At 43.9% G+C, this 15,011-nt stretch overlaps 1 protein-coding gene across 1 annotated transcript in view; it reads right to left on the minus strand.

Moving 5' to 3' along the window:
• Positions 1-1,907: 1,907 nt before the first annotated feature.
• LOC117466834 (inactive dipeptidyl peptidase 10-like) overlaps positions 1,908-15,011 on the minus strand; it is a 104,203-nt gene continuing 91,099 nt past the window's right edge. The window contains exons 20-27 of the mRNA XM_034110310.1: positions 9,266-9,335; positions 8,957-9,151; positions 6,237-6,291; positions 6,049-6,148; positions 5,365-5,423; positions 3,920-3,992; positions 3,423-3,496; positions 1,908-2,137 (exon numbers count right to left, since the gene is read on the minus strand). Of these exons, the coding sequence (XP_033966201.1) occupies positions 1,997-2,137; positions 3,423-3,496; positions 3,920-3,992; positions 5,365-5,423; positions 6,049-6,148; positions 6,237-6,291; positions 8,957-9,151; positions 9,266-9,335 (767 nt within the window). The 3' untranslated portion in view covers positions 1,908-1,996. The remainder of the gene's footprint in view (positions 2,138-3,422; positions 3,497-3,919; positions 3,993-5,364; positions 5,424-6,048; positions 6,149-6,236; positions 6,292-8,956; positions 9,152-9,265; positions 9,336-15,011) is intronic.

Raw genomic sequence — 15,011 nt, forward strand, 5'->3', positions numbered from 1 at the left:
CAGTTTTTTCTGTCATCCTATTGGTTCCTGTAAATGTCAGCGTTAGCATGCTTTAATTTATGAGATTAGCAAAAAATATTTTAACTTCATTTTCACACAACACTGCTCTCAACTGAAGAGGATAACGTTCACACAGCTTATACCACGGAGCAAAGTGAAGACTCAGCGAGTTGATAAACAGGGTAATATGGCTTTTAATATGACTGAATCCAGACAGGCTTTTAATCACTTCAATGTGCAGTTATTGTTAAATCACCCCACCTTTCCTCAGAGAAATTAAAATTCATTCCTAAAGGAGAGAAGTTTCACAATGTTTCCCTGAAAGTGATATGGCAATTGTGTTTTAGTCTTAAAAGGAATCATTCAACTGTTACTGAAGAAACAGATGCTCTGGTAATCCATCATTCATTATTTGATTATGCATGAAAGGTGGAAAGATGTAAAGGCACCTGCACATGTTGTTGTGATATGGCCCCCAAGTGAAGTCTTTTGTTTGCAGTGAAAACAAATAGTCACAGTAGGTTACAGCAGTCAGCCAAAATAATATTTTAAAATAGAAATATACACGTTTCTTTGATTCCCTGACATTTGTACTCAGTACATGGCTCAAACATTACACACAGTAAGTACAATCTAAAGCAGTGGTTCTCAAATGGGGGTACGCGGACCCCTAGGGGTACGTTGGAGTACTACAGGGGGTACGTGAGATTTATGTTATATTAATGAAAACACAAGTAATGCATTTAAACAAAGTACTAATAGTAGATGAACTACTTTATTCAAAGGTTTAATAAAATGGGAACAACAAACGGGGTGCTCTCTTTTCCTCTCCCTCTCTCTCTTTTCCTCCCCCTCTCTCTCTTTTCCTCTCCCTCTCCTGACAGCCCGTCAGTCTCGTGCAGCTCGCTGAACCTGTAATAAGTGACCCGACAGTAAAGAATACACATATGTATAGCTAGTTTAGCTAGTTCCAGAGTAGATGAACTAGCTAAGTGTGTTCGGTCTAACTCTTAGTGTATTTAATGTTGCTCCGCTCAACGCTCCGTCACAGCGCGGAGCTGTGATCATGCAGAGCTGCGTGTTCTCCGTCAGCAGCAGCTGATCTGATCTCTCTCTCTCTCTCTCTCTCGTCCGGTTAGACTTCCAAATGTATCAGTTCTAGCTAATTATATGACTGCCTGCTTATCAAAGGACATAAACAATAAGCGTTGCTTGGCAACGGCTTGTGGCCGCAAAGTATAGCGCAGCATTATGCATATGTTTATATGAGGGGTCAAAATCCCATGCTCATAAAATGCTCATATATGTTTTTCTCTTCGTTCCCCACGCCCCAAAATAAATAAATAAATATATCAATCTTAGGAAAAGTAAGGAAGTTTGAGCAGTGTGGGTTTTATATGAATAGAGTTACACATATTTCAAAACGCGAAGTGTAATAACTGCAGTTTGCTCAAGCCCATGTTTCACTACATTGTACAACTTATTAAAAAGATCAGTTCAATGCAACTAATGTCGTCTCAGTGTCGCATGATGTTAAAATTGGTTTGCCATGAATTTAGTGATGGATTGTAAACATTTGAAATGTAGCATTTAAGTATTTCTCAGTTACAAGGTTGTTGTGTTAATAAATCAGACACTGATGGTACAAGGCTGTACTGTGCCTCTTTATATAGGCTTTTTTCCCTAACAAATAGTTTTTGCGCTGATCAGGGGGTACTTGGCTGAATATTTGTTTCAAAGGCGGTACATTATTGAAAAAAGTTTGAGAACCACTGCTCTAAAGTACTAATTACATTGACAATACATCCATATTTTCTATCTCACAAGATCTCACTGGAAGCCTAACACAGGTCTTAGCAAACGTAATGCTAAGTATGCTACATGCTAATGCTTCTGGAGTGCTTTAACAGACAGCAGCCTTTCAGGAAATCACAGCCTCTATCTGTTGGCTCATGACAATCATTGGTTCTTCACAAACCTATCTCTTCACAGGACGTTAGTCATACTCTTTGGACGTCTGCGGGACGACGACGACCTGCTTCTCCTTGAAGCAGCGCCTGAAGAAGGTGAGCACCGAGTTCAGCAGGTAGTGTTGGCTCCTGCTGGAGGCCATGCTGTGGCCTTCATCTGGGAAAATCTACGCAGCAGGAAATACAAATAACTGTCAATTGTTCTTCTTCAATGTATTAAATTGTTTTTATTCTTGACATCAGACAGCAGTGTAATGCTTACGAATCCTTAATTTTGGAAATTCACTTTGTTTCTGAGAATAAGACTCTATACTAAATCTGTAATTAGTCAACCATCTCATTAGCTTAGCTGAGCTGTCCAAAGCAAGACACAACCCCGAGGTCAAACAATGGAAGCAACTATGAAAGGCCTTTAACCTGCATTTTCTCTGATGGCCAGCAGGGGGTGAGTGGAAAATAAAAACCTCAGATTATATAGAAGTCTATAAGACAATGCCACTACTTATTACTTGATTGATTACCACAGAAAACATTTTCCTGACAAGTTTATGGTCTCAACTTCTAGTTTAAAGCCTTTTCCAATTCAGCACAATGTTAATTTAGTAATATGGTCCCATTTAGAGTAAAATGAACGATAAAGAAGGATGTGTTTTAGGAAATGGCTTTTGATATACTAATGGAGGATGTTCGGTTTGGGTGTTATCCATGCTTTCGTTTTGGACCATTAACCCTTCCATTATTTGTTTTCACTTCATGAATGTTTAATTTAAGTCTAAACATGTGTTGGTATTAATCAAGTTAGAGACGGGAAAACAAATACTTAGCTACATGTACATGTTTAAAAAGGTAGTACACACAGCAATGGAGGAAGTGACGGTGACTCGGTTCACTTCTTGTCCAAAGGGAATAACATCTAAAGTTCTTGACATAACATATATAAGGTCTATGTCTTGTTTGTTTAATCTTAACAAAAAAATATCCAAATGTTTCTTGGCCAAAAACAGTTGCCTGGCTACCAGCATAGACTACAGGAAGTGGCCTGTCGCGGTGTATGTTACCTTTGGACAGAGCCGGGCTGACTATATATTATTTCCTGACCCCAGTTTGTTTGCTTTGTTTAGCGAAGTGGCTGCAGTCTCCACAAATATAGTCCCTGTAAAAGCATGGGAATGCTATCGACCTTTACATCTAACTCAGAGTGAAAAGGCGAGTATCAGGGAGAAGTATCTGTGACATTTCTATTTTTTTAAGTTCCACTCCAATCTATGTTCAGATCTCTATTCTTGTTTTTCTTTGCAGATGTTTAAGGTGTCACATTTCTCAACATGTTAAGTGTTGTCTGTACAAGAACTAAATGAGTATAACATGTTCAAACCAATAACACAACAGTTATTTGACGACATGTCTCTTGTTCGTAACATGATGTCCCTCAGAGAAGAAAGCAGCTGTCACCTGGAGAGTGTAGTTCACATTTAACACTGACAGCAGTTTGACCAGCTCAGCAGAATGCTGGAAATGAACGGTGGCTGGAAGAGACAGAAAACTGAAATAAGAATGTGACCAAGCATGACACAGAAGCTTCTCGGTCCATTACTTCCACGTTTGGGAGGTAAATGATAATGCATTGTTGGGCAAAAGGTGCCCAGCAAATGTAATGCTACATTAGCTTTCCACATTCCACCAACCAATGCAAAGAAAGACCCTGATTGTACATAAACATGTTTCTGTATGTACATTCCTAACAGTGATTAAAATACATATACTGTAGTAAGAGAAAACATACTAGGTATATTTTCTTAATTTCCAATACAGTGGCAGGAGGCCGAGAACAGTCATTTTTAAGATGCTGTTAGACACACATTGAATGCCCCAAAACAAAAGTCCCTTCCTGGAGTTATCCTGCCAGTACACGTTATATCCATCCACCTATCTGCCGTATTGAACCTCACCATCTGCTGTGCCGTGGATGATCAGAAAGTTCAGAGGGCTCGATGCTGTGCTGTTTCTGAGCAGACTGGAGATCTGTGGGGACAGAGAAACGGACCGTGAGCCTCTGCTGACCAAACACTGTCTCAAAAACATCCCATGTATTTACTCTAAGCAAACCTCAAGTGATGGTCTTATATTAAGGGGTAAACAAAGGGTATCAGGTCAAATCATCTAATATGTTAAGAAGGTCAGTTCCAGTACTGTGTCGAGCACACCAACTGACAAAGCAGGGGCATTATGTATCAGTGGACAATGCATTTGAAACATACCATAACAACCACAGACATCTCTGAACCACACCTTGTTGTGCTGTGACCCCAACCAAAAAGGTACAAATAAAATACTTGTCAACTTTAAATTCCAATTTCCAATTTTATTTGATAATAAAATAACATGTTTTTCTGATAGAGCCCACCGAGCAGAAAGATGAACAGAAGCATCCCCTCTAATCAGAAAGGTGAAGAGTAGAATCCTCTCTCAGCAGAAAGGTGAACACCGGAGTACTTTTTGCGTTCGCACCAAAAAGAGAACTTAGTTCATGAGAACTTTCCCCCCCTTTTCAGTCCCTGCCCATAGCAGGTACTTTCCTGGGGAGAAAAAAGTTCCAATTTCTTATTGGCTGGGCGAATTGCAAACCACGCCCCGTAAAACTCTGAAAAGTTTAGTGAAGCCGCCATTGTATTTGCTGGCATTAGCATTATTAGCATTAGCATTAGCCCAGCGCACCAACGCAGAGAGACTAACGTATGGCAACACAAAAGAAAACATGGGAGCGGTGGAGATGAGGAGGTGTCGGCGTTCTGGTGATTTACTCTGAAGCCTTCCCCAACTCCGGGGACCTCTGGCCGGGGACTTGGGGTAGCAGTATACGCCGTGAAGTTGTTTGCGGCCTGCCAGTAAACCCAAAGCAGAAGAAGAAGAAGTGAACTAAGTGCTGGGAACTAAGTGCTGAAAACTAAGTGCTGGGATCTAAGTGCTGGGAACTAAGTGCTGGGATCTAAGTACGGCAAAGTACTTGGTGTGAAAGCGACCTGTTCCAGAGGCATGATGCAGGACATGTGAGTGTCTGAGAGGAGAAGGAACACCACTCTGCGAGGTTCACTCCCCCCGCTCTGCACACTACCTCACATGAATGAAAATAACAGGTGTGCTTGAAATGGCTCCAGACGCCCTGCGTTGTGCTGCTCTCACACACGATACCATCTCCTGCGTCTCATTGACACGTTGAATGCTATGATAAAGTGTTTACACCAGTCTAGTCTGCATTCAGATGGTGGGAGTACATGGTGTGAGTTCTGAACACGTCCCATTCAAGCAGAGAGAAGAATGAATACATGAATGCATTCTATCTGTTTCCTCGACATGAAGCGCTTATGCTTTTGTGGAAATAGTAGCTCGTTCTTACTTGGTATTTGTGATCGTCTCTCGCTGGGAAGCCAAAGTATTTCTCCGTGTGGGCCGACCCTTTATGAAAAGAAAACGGACACATTGTGAGCAGTGCTGTTGTAATTCCTTCACCATACCTTCACTCCACGTCTTTGCATATCAGATTCACTCGACAGTGGACATATAGCTTAAGTCTGTTGAAACACATCAGTATCGATGACCAGATACGGAGTAATAGTTACTGTTCCCTACTGTAGTAAGTCCCATAACACAAAATGGCATTCTTAATTAGGTTTTGAGGGGGTTGAACCCTGATTACGGTTGCAGTTTCAAACACGCTGTTTAAGCTGTGCATTGGACAGAAACACACTGACCTGCTCTAGTTAGATTGCTGCCTTAAATAGGTGTGTTGTATACATTGTTTAGCTTAGAGACGTAAACAGAAACAATGACACGTTGACATACAAGACAACAACAGCGGTATCTATCCTTCCACCAACCCCAGTCTCTCCAAAGCAGACTTCTTCTCACTTTGATTATACATTTATTTGTGATACATTTCAAACACATAATATGTATTCCCTTGAAACATAATTGCTGTTTCGATGTAAGGGAACGTCATTTTCCAAGCCCAGGCAGCCTTGTGAAGTTTGGATTAGCAACGTGTTGTAATCTTGTGAAACTGTAAGGAGGTCTGATATACCGTAGAGTCTCCAGTTGGTGATGGGAGCCACAGCGATGCCGCACTGGAACATGGAGCTGTGTGAGAGGAGCAGGAGGGAGGACAGATACCCTCCGTACGCCTGGAGAAACACACCACAGCTGCTTCAACAAAGAGACATCATACATGTGATGTGGTTATTTATCACTTAGATAGAAAGGGAGTGTTACCTTTCCATATACTCCAACTCTGTTGCCATCGACATAGGGAAGTCTGACCAGGTGCCTAAACATGTTGAGAGGGTTAACTACAGCAAAGATGAAGAGAACAATTCCTAATGAGACCACATAGTAAAAGATTGTCCTGGGCTTTACAAATGCATCTGAATCCTAGTACATACTACATAGTATGCCAAAGAAGTGTCTTCCTTCTAAATATTGAGATGTTCATGAACCTTTTCATTAACATGTCCTGTTGAAGCTCAAATGAAGTTCCAAAATGAAAGTGATGTAGATGTCCAGGAGCGTTGCCTTCATGCTGATGCCCTTCCTGGATGTTCAACAACCTCGATATATGTTGTTACGATCAATGGACCTATTCCTCTTTTTGTTTGCACAATTTGCATTTACCAGCTTAAAAGATAATGACAACTGAAAGTGAGTCATTTGTCAGTTAAAGAAGATATACATATTAATATTATGAACAATTTGATTGACATAGTGCAGAAAGCTCTATAGTCCGGGAGCCAAAGCCTGGTTTTTGGATGAACCTTGTTTCGTCTGATAAAGGTTTCTTGTATCTTGGAGGTACCTCTTCAAAATACAGGAGGGTGCCCGCCCGTGATATCCCTTGAGCATGTTCGGACATTGACCCCTTCATGGCCAAAACGCCAACATCCCAGAAAAATAAGGATTTATGAGATTTCATGCAATAATATTGAAATATATTCAAATCAAATGCATCACATTTGCCTTCCCCAATGTTTACATGCATACAGTGCATTGTATTCTAAAGTATGTAATATTTACCCTTTCAAGCTGACCCAGCAAAACATACTTTTGTAGTGCAGTGAATTCTGCAAAGACAATGCGTGGCGCTTATTACCAACAACAAAAAGGAGAGGCGAGCAGGTTGTTGGATAACACTTTGCTCATTAGCATATAGCAAAGGCACATTACAAATATTGCTGATGATCATTCTAGTCGTAGGATCTTGAGCATCCACGCTGAAACATGCACAGAACATTGTGCATGGCAAACCATGCACTTTACAACTGCAATTATTGGAGTTGCAAGGGTCTTGCAGCCGCACCTGGTTATCTCCAAAATGTAATCTGGGACACGTTTGGCATCTTCTGGTAGATGGGTTGGGATCAGTGACCTGTTGCAGGTTCCTCTGGGTTCAGTGCGGGCTGCTGGCACAGGCGTACGTTGAGATGTCACCACAACATTGCCTGAACGTGGGCCCTCTTAACATTCTCAAGGAAGGCTTATTTGTTGGTGGTAGAGCAGCAAGGTTTGGAGCAGACATATGTCCTTTTCCATTCTTCCCCCCCAGACAAGTGTCCTTGTGTGTGACATGTCTGTGCAGGCTGAGATGAAGGCAGTGGCTGGGTCGAGGACTTGCTGGAATGGTGCATCCATGTTGCCAATGGCTGATAGTTGGTACCCAGCTTTCAGGACGTTGATGAGAGAGCCTTTTCCCAACCCATAGTATCACGCTACAGCGTCACATCCCGATAGGGCACGGGCTGGTAAAAGGTTCTCCACCATTTCTGAATTCAAGGCGACAGTGTCGCCTTGATGTCCACTATTGCTCTTTCCTTGCGGGGGGGATTGCATGATGAGTGGTACATCCAGTCCTGCCTGATAATGGTGAAGGAGTAGGACACACACATCTGTGTCACACACACACACACACACACACACACACACACACACACACACACACACACACACACACACACACACACACACACACACACACACACACACACCTGTGTCATCAGAAACCACAGAGATGTGATGGGCTTCTCCACAACACGCCAGGACTTGTTGGACAATGATGGTGTCAGCTTCTTCCTGCTGATTGTCTAGCTCATATCGGCTCCTTCTTTCTTCCACCCTGATCTCGATGGGGCATGAGTCCTCCCCTGTCAGCACCAACTTGTGTTTGTTTGTGCCTCCTAGATGGAAAAGCCTGTGTTCGGTCAGTTCCTTAAATAGTAATAGGTTGAGCTGTTTCTTGTTTTCAATGGACAAGACAACTTTTGGGAATGTTGGGCATAAAGGGGTTAATATCCGAACATGCTCAAGGGATATCACCGGGCACCCTCTTGGCTTTTGAAGAGGTACCCCCAAGCTACAAGAAACAGCAGAGAAACAAACGTTATCAGGTGGAAAAGGTTCATCCCCACGGACTACTATGGAAACAGGCTAACATGCTGTGTTTCATATCTGTATCCTTTTATCCATGTCTTTACACATGCTCTTACAAACCCAAAAAACGGACCATTACACGACTAAAAAGCAACAAAATGAAGGTGACGGCTTTGTTACCAAAGTTTTAAATGTCTGAGAACTACGGTGGCCTTCAAGCAACGTAAAAACACGTTGGGGGAGTTGGGGGTAAACTGTCTCTTTGTTGATACCTTGTTCCACAGAATTCAACTGTGTATCAATCTCACTCCATGTAGGAGGTGTATTGTATGTCTGTTGTGCTCAAAACCAACTCAGAACCTATTATCAAGTATAAAGATTGCTGCTTGTTCCCTAAAGTCGAGGACCGGCTGCCAAAACCCAGGAGTGAACCAGGGTCCTTTAGATCTTCAGTCTAACCAACTGAATGCCACAACATGGTGGACAGGAACAAAATCAAGCAAGATCTCCCAAAAATATCAGAGTTTACAGAACGTACAACTTCTGCTTAAGTGACCACAGCCACAGCTTACTCCAGAGCTGCGATCTGGTCCTGGACGTCCACAGTCCCCAGCCTTTGGTGGACCTCGTGCAGGACCCTCTGACCCTGGAAGCCGCTGCCCCGGCCGTCCAGACGGGCCACGATGACGCTGTCTGAGCTGACCAGCACCGAGTCCCAGCCCAGAGAGAAGCGCTCGCTCACCGCCTGGCCACCAGGGGCGCTGTCACTGTGGAGGACATGGATACTGTTTTTCTTTACCCCAAGAATTCATAACAATCTTAATTTAATACATGATTCACATTAATCTGCATTATTTAACGATGAATTGATAATGACATACACAATGAGCAGAAGTGGATGCTCCATGGATTCATCCAAAGCTATTGGGACAATTAGCTCCAGACGAAGGGCTGAAAAACAGGGTTTCATGGTTTTAATATCATGTCGACTTTAACAGTTGATCTGCTTTAAGTGAACCACAGATCAGCGGCACACATTTATCAAAATTCTGTGGACAAAATCCTACAAGAGAATATAATATTTAGCTTATTGTATTTGTCTTTTTGATGTTTGTCATTGGGGAATTTCAATGTTTCTAGTTGAATTGTGTCACAGCCATCTCCAGTGTATATTCAGGACTGGTAGAATAAAATAGAAATGCAATGAAACTACTTCGGAGCTTATTTTAATAAACTGACATTACTGCACTAAACACATTTTGTTTAGGCCAGGGATGGGCAAATGGCGGCCCGCGGGCCGCATGCGGCCCCCACCTCCTCTTTTTGCGGCCCTCAGATTAATTTCTAAAGAACGTAATTAATAAAAAAAAAAAAAAAATCTATTTTTTTTTTTTTTATTAATTACTTGTAGTACTGTACTTGTAGTACTGATACCGTCCACTAGACTCCTAGTTACGTCGCGAGCTGCGTAGATGATTTCAAATACCGCGAAATAATCTGTGACGCATTTGGGTGTATTGTGTTTGTTTCCCGGGGAAACCCTCACAGGAAACACCGGCTGTTGTTATGCCTGCTGTGACGTTAAGTTGCCTCTTGTAATTATGCCTTTACAAGCTTACAAGTTGTTTTTATCATCTGAATTTGGTGAAACAAGTTTAATATTCTTAAAACCAAGACTTTGTTTATTTGAAATCAGATGAAAACAAACTGTCACGGACCCTGTCGTGTTATCTATGATAACTACGCTTTTCATTCATAATTTCAGCGGGAGGGGGGGGGGGGGGGGTGAGGAACAGCAGAGTGCTGGCTGACAGGTGTCTGTGTTGACATTCCCCTTATTGTGGAATAAGGGGAATGCAGAGACAGGCTACAAGTGTTTTAGGTTCAAGTTAGACAACTAATGTCTGGGTTACGGTACGTCCACACAGCAGCTTTAGACAAATCTTCCACCGCTTCTCTGCCCATTGACTTTGAATGGGGATGACGTCACTTTGCCTCGCTTTTCGCCGAACTGCATTGTGGGGGAGCGAAGCGAAGATTTCCAGGATTTCCAGGATTCAAAAGTTGAGCAATGTTCAACTTTTGAAGCTGAGCTGGAAGCGCCAGCCAATCAAACACGTTTATGCAAATCTGACAGTAGAAGATTTGCATAAACGCCAATCAAACCGCGTGTAAGCAGGGAAAGCCAGACCGCAGTTAATTTCCTCATATTCCAAACGAGAAATTACGGTAGCAAATCACCCGGTTCTTTACGACCAGAACTATTAACGGGATACAAACCGGAGGAACCAGGCATGGAGGGAGGTGGCAGAGACAGTGGGTGAAACTGGTAGGTTTTCGCCTGTTTGGGGAGTTTATATATATATTGCTCGCATAAAATCCCCGGGGTTTTTTGCTTTGTATGTCGGGGGCGGGAGATTCATGTGATTGGTTGTTGGTCGCATTGCATTGGACACGCCCAGCTCCAAGATTTTCGAAAAGCTGCTGTGTGGACGTACCGTTAGTGTTCATGACTTCATGTGTATGTCATCTAATGGTTCATCTCAATACACACACATTTTCCGTGCTTTCCAATAGTTTAAAATAGATTTATTCCACTGTTTAATAACCTGTTCAATAAAAACATGCCACTTGTATAAATGAAATAACATTTCTGTGAACTGATATTTGTTTAGTGAGCTTATTAGAGGATGTTCCCATTTTTTGGGGATGTTCCCTTTGATTGTAAAATGTCAATGAAGATGTCAGACTTAGTATAATTGTTAATAATTACATACAACACATGGAATTTTTGTGTGTGTGGGTTCCAAGTGAATCTGCGGCCCCTGGTGGCCAGTACATCAATGATGTGGCCCCCACCACCATCAAAGTTGCCCATCCCTGGTTTAGGCTGTAGCTTAAGTCTTTTTTTAACTCAATGTTGTCCTGTTTATTTGACAGTACTGTGATGTATTAGTGTTTTTGAATTAGACATATTACAGTAATCTCACTTCTGTAGTGAGAATTATTTGGTTAAACATGTTGTAAAAAGCGAAATAATTCATTGCATCACTATGTAATAAATATACAAGTGGATGGCTATGATAAATTCAACTTGGTAAAAAAATGGATTACAATAATCCTCGATTTATAGTGATCATACAGTCATGATCAGTGTAAGAGGTTTCCACTGTTTCACATATAACACATGTTTATATGTTAAATAAGATATAAGATATAGATATTCTATAATGAAGACGAGTCACATGTGAATGTTGATATGGACTTCAGGTTATTGACTCAGGCATGAGAGAGCCGGAGAAATAAAGAGGCAGTCGGGGTGTGTGAGGTGGTGTGAACCAGCGCAGCAGAGAGGAGCGTACAGCACCGTCAGCTGAGGATAAGTGAGCGTGTCACATATCAGAGAGCATGCAGGACCGAAGGCGTGAAGAAGCCACTTAGTGCTGTGTCCTCAAGCCAACACTACTGCAAGAGCACCATGACCTGCATGGGAAATATCATACAGGTGATGTAACTATGGACAGGGTTGGGAGGGTTACTTTGTAAATGTAATTAGTGCCTGAATACTGAATACATGGCTCTGAAAGTAATTCGAATCCGAATACAGTTACGTGTCTTAAAAAGGTAACGTATTCAGATACAGAATACTTTTGGAATACTTTATTTTTCCATAGCAGATGGGTATGTTGTGGTGAACAGGAGACACGCATTTTACTGTTTTAATGGCTTATCAAGAACTCAACTCAAACACAACATCTTGGTTCTGGACAGCTCCCTCTCATCTGCACCCGCATAACAACCATCACCCAGACGGCATTCTGCTCCAGACCCCGCCCTGTCTCGATCCGCACTGAAGTCCTGGTTCCTGCATTCCTCACATCCCATATTGACTATTGTAATACCATGCTCTCAGGTCTTCCATCAAACTCCTCAATACACTTCAAATCATGAAGAACTCTGCTGCCCGGATCATCACCAAGTCCTCTGACCTCATCACCAAGTCCTCTGACCTCATCACCAAGTCCTCTGACCTCATCACCAAGTCCTCTGACCTCATCACCAAGTCCTCTGACCTCATCACCAAGTCCTCTGACCTCATCACCTCCATCCTCTGACCTCATCACCAAGTCCTCTGACCTCATCACCAAGTCCTCTGACCTCATCACCAAGTCCTCACCCCCCATCCTCTGACCTCACCCCCCCCATCCTCTGACCTCACCCCCCCATCCTCTGACCCCCCCCCCCCATCCTATGACCTCACCCCCCCATCCTCTGACCTCATCCCCCCATCCTCTGACCTCACCCCCCCATCCTCTGACCTCACCCCCCCCATCCTCTGACCTCACCCCCCCATCCTCTGACCTCATCCCCCCATCCTCTGACCTCATCACCTCCATCCTCTGACCTCACCCCCCCATCCTCTGACCTCACCCCCCCATCCTCTGACCTCATCACCTCCATCCTCTGACCTCACCCCCCCATCCTCTGACCTCATCCCCCCATCCTCTGACCTCATCACCTCCATCCTCTGACCTCACCACCCCCATCCTCTGACCTCATCACCTCCATCCTCTGACCTCATCCCCCCCATCCTCTGACCTCACCCCCCCATCCTCTGACCTCACCCCCCATCCTCTGACCTCATCCCCCCATCCTCTGACCTCACCCCCCATCCTCTGACCTCACCCCCCATCCTCTGACCTCATCCCCCCCATCCTCTGACCTCACCCCCCCATCCTCTGACCCTCACCCCCCCCCATCCTCTGACCTCACCCCCCATCCTCTGACCTCATCCCCCCCATCCTCTGACCTCATCCCCCCCATCCTCTGACCTCATCACCTCCATCCTCTGACCTCACCCCCCCATCCTCTGACCTCACCCCCCCATCCTCTGACCTCATCCCCCCATCCTCTGACCTCATCACCTCCATCCTCTGACCTCACCCCCCCATCCTCTGACCTCATCCCCCCATCCTCTGACCTCATCACCTCCATCCTCTGACCTCACCCCCCCATCCTCTGACCTCACCCCCCCATCCTCTGACCTCACCCCCCATCCTCTGACCTCATCCCCCCATCCTCTGACCCTCATCCCCCCCATTCCTCTGACCTCATCACCTCCATCCTCTGACCTCACCCCCCCCATCCTCTGACCTCATCCCCCCCATCCTCTGACCTCATCCCCCCATCCTCTGACCTCATCACCTCCATCCTCTGACCTCACCCCCCCATCCTCTGACCTCATCCCCCCCATCCTCTGACCTCATCACCTCCATCCTCTGACCTCACCCCCCCATCCTCTGACCTCATCCCCCCCATCCTTTGACCTCATCCCCCCCATCCTCTGACCACATCACCCCTATCCTCACCCGTCTGCATTGGCTACCTGTACGATACCGGATAGACTTCAAAGCCCTCCTGCTCACATTCAAAGCCCTCCACAACCTGGCCCCCACCTGTCTCGCTGACCTCCTACCCCCCCTCGCTCCCTCCGCTCCTCCTCTGCTGGCCTGCTAACTGTCCCGACCCTCCGCCTATTCACAATGGGGGCTCTGGCTTTTATCTGCTCCCATGGAACTCTCTCCCCCTTCACATCCGACAGTCTGACACACCACATTCACGTCCCTCCTCAAAACCCACATGTTCAGATCAGCCTACTCCCTATAGTGCTATGTCTCCTGTTTCCCAACATGTTCCTGTTATAGTCCTTTTGTACTGACTTGAACCTTTCCTTAGAATATCTTATGAATTGTAAAGTGTCCTTGGGTGCTTTGAAAGGCTCCTCTAAATATAATGAATTATATTTCTCTCTCCTCTCTGCTCCTCTCTGCTCCTCTCTCTCCTCTCTCTCCTCTCTCTCTCTCTCTCAAAACAATTATGTAAAATACAGAATGTTCATTATATAAGCGGTACAACTTTATATAAGGTACACAAATTCACCATCAACTGGTTATTAATCATATAAAACACTTATTAATGCCTTATTCTACATGACCATATTCTACAAGTAATACGCCATTAGTTGAGAGTTTTTCCTCAATAACCCTCTAATTCTTAAATCTAAGAATATGTTCCCTATTTTAAAATGAAGTCTTGTTCATAACCAATAAGCTAGTAGTTTGACTCCAATTGACCTGAACAGGTTCCCTATTCTAAAGTTGCCTCCTCTTCACACTTTGTAAATACATTATAGCACACAAGTACTGAAATGCACCTCAACAGTACGTGAACAAAGTAGGCACACGTTGAACTATCTGTTTTATTAATGAACCACTGAAAAGAGGTTCAGACACATACCAAAACATGTCAAGTTTCTCCAAGGCTGAGAACAGATATGCAGCCTGTACTTTTTAATAAAAACAGCCATCCAAACTCTTTTGAGAGCCAGGGAATGAGCAGGCATGCTCCTTACTAATACAAGTCAATATATTGAGATGGTAAGTCAATATATTGACTTACAGGATTTTTTAAATTTGTTTTCCTGTGGAGCAAACAGGCTTCCATACAATACAGTTACTTGTTTTTTGTATTCTGATTATGTAACGTTGTTACATTCCGTTACAACCAGTGGCGGCCGGCCCATAGGGGCGCCGCCCCCCCTCTTCCCATAGGTTTGATTGTCATTAA

This window comes from Pseudochaenichthys georgianus, chromosome 21, assembly GCF_902827115.2.
Source record: "Pseudochaenichthys georgianus chromosome 21, fPseGeo1.2, whole genome shotgun sequence".
Taxonomy (NCBI): domain Eukaryota; kingdom Metazoa; phylum Chordata; class Actinopteri; order Perciformes; family Channichthyidae; genus Pseudochaenichthys; species Pseudochaenichthys georgianus.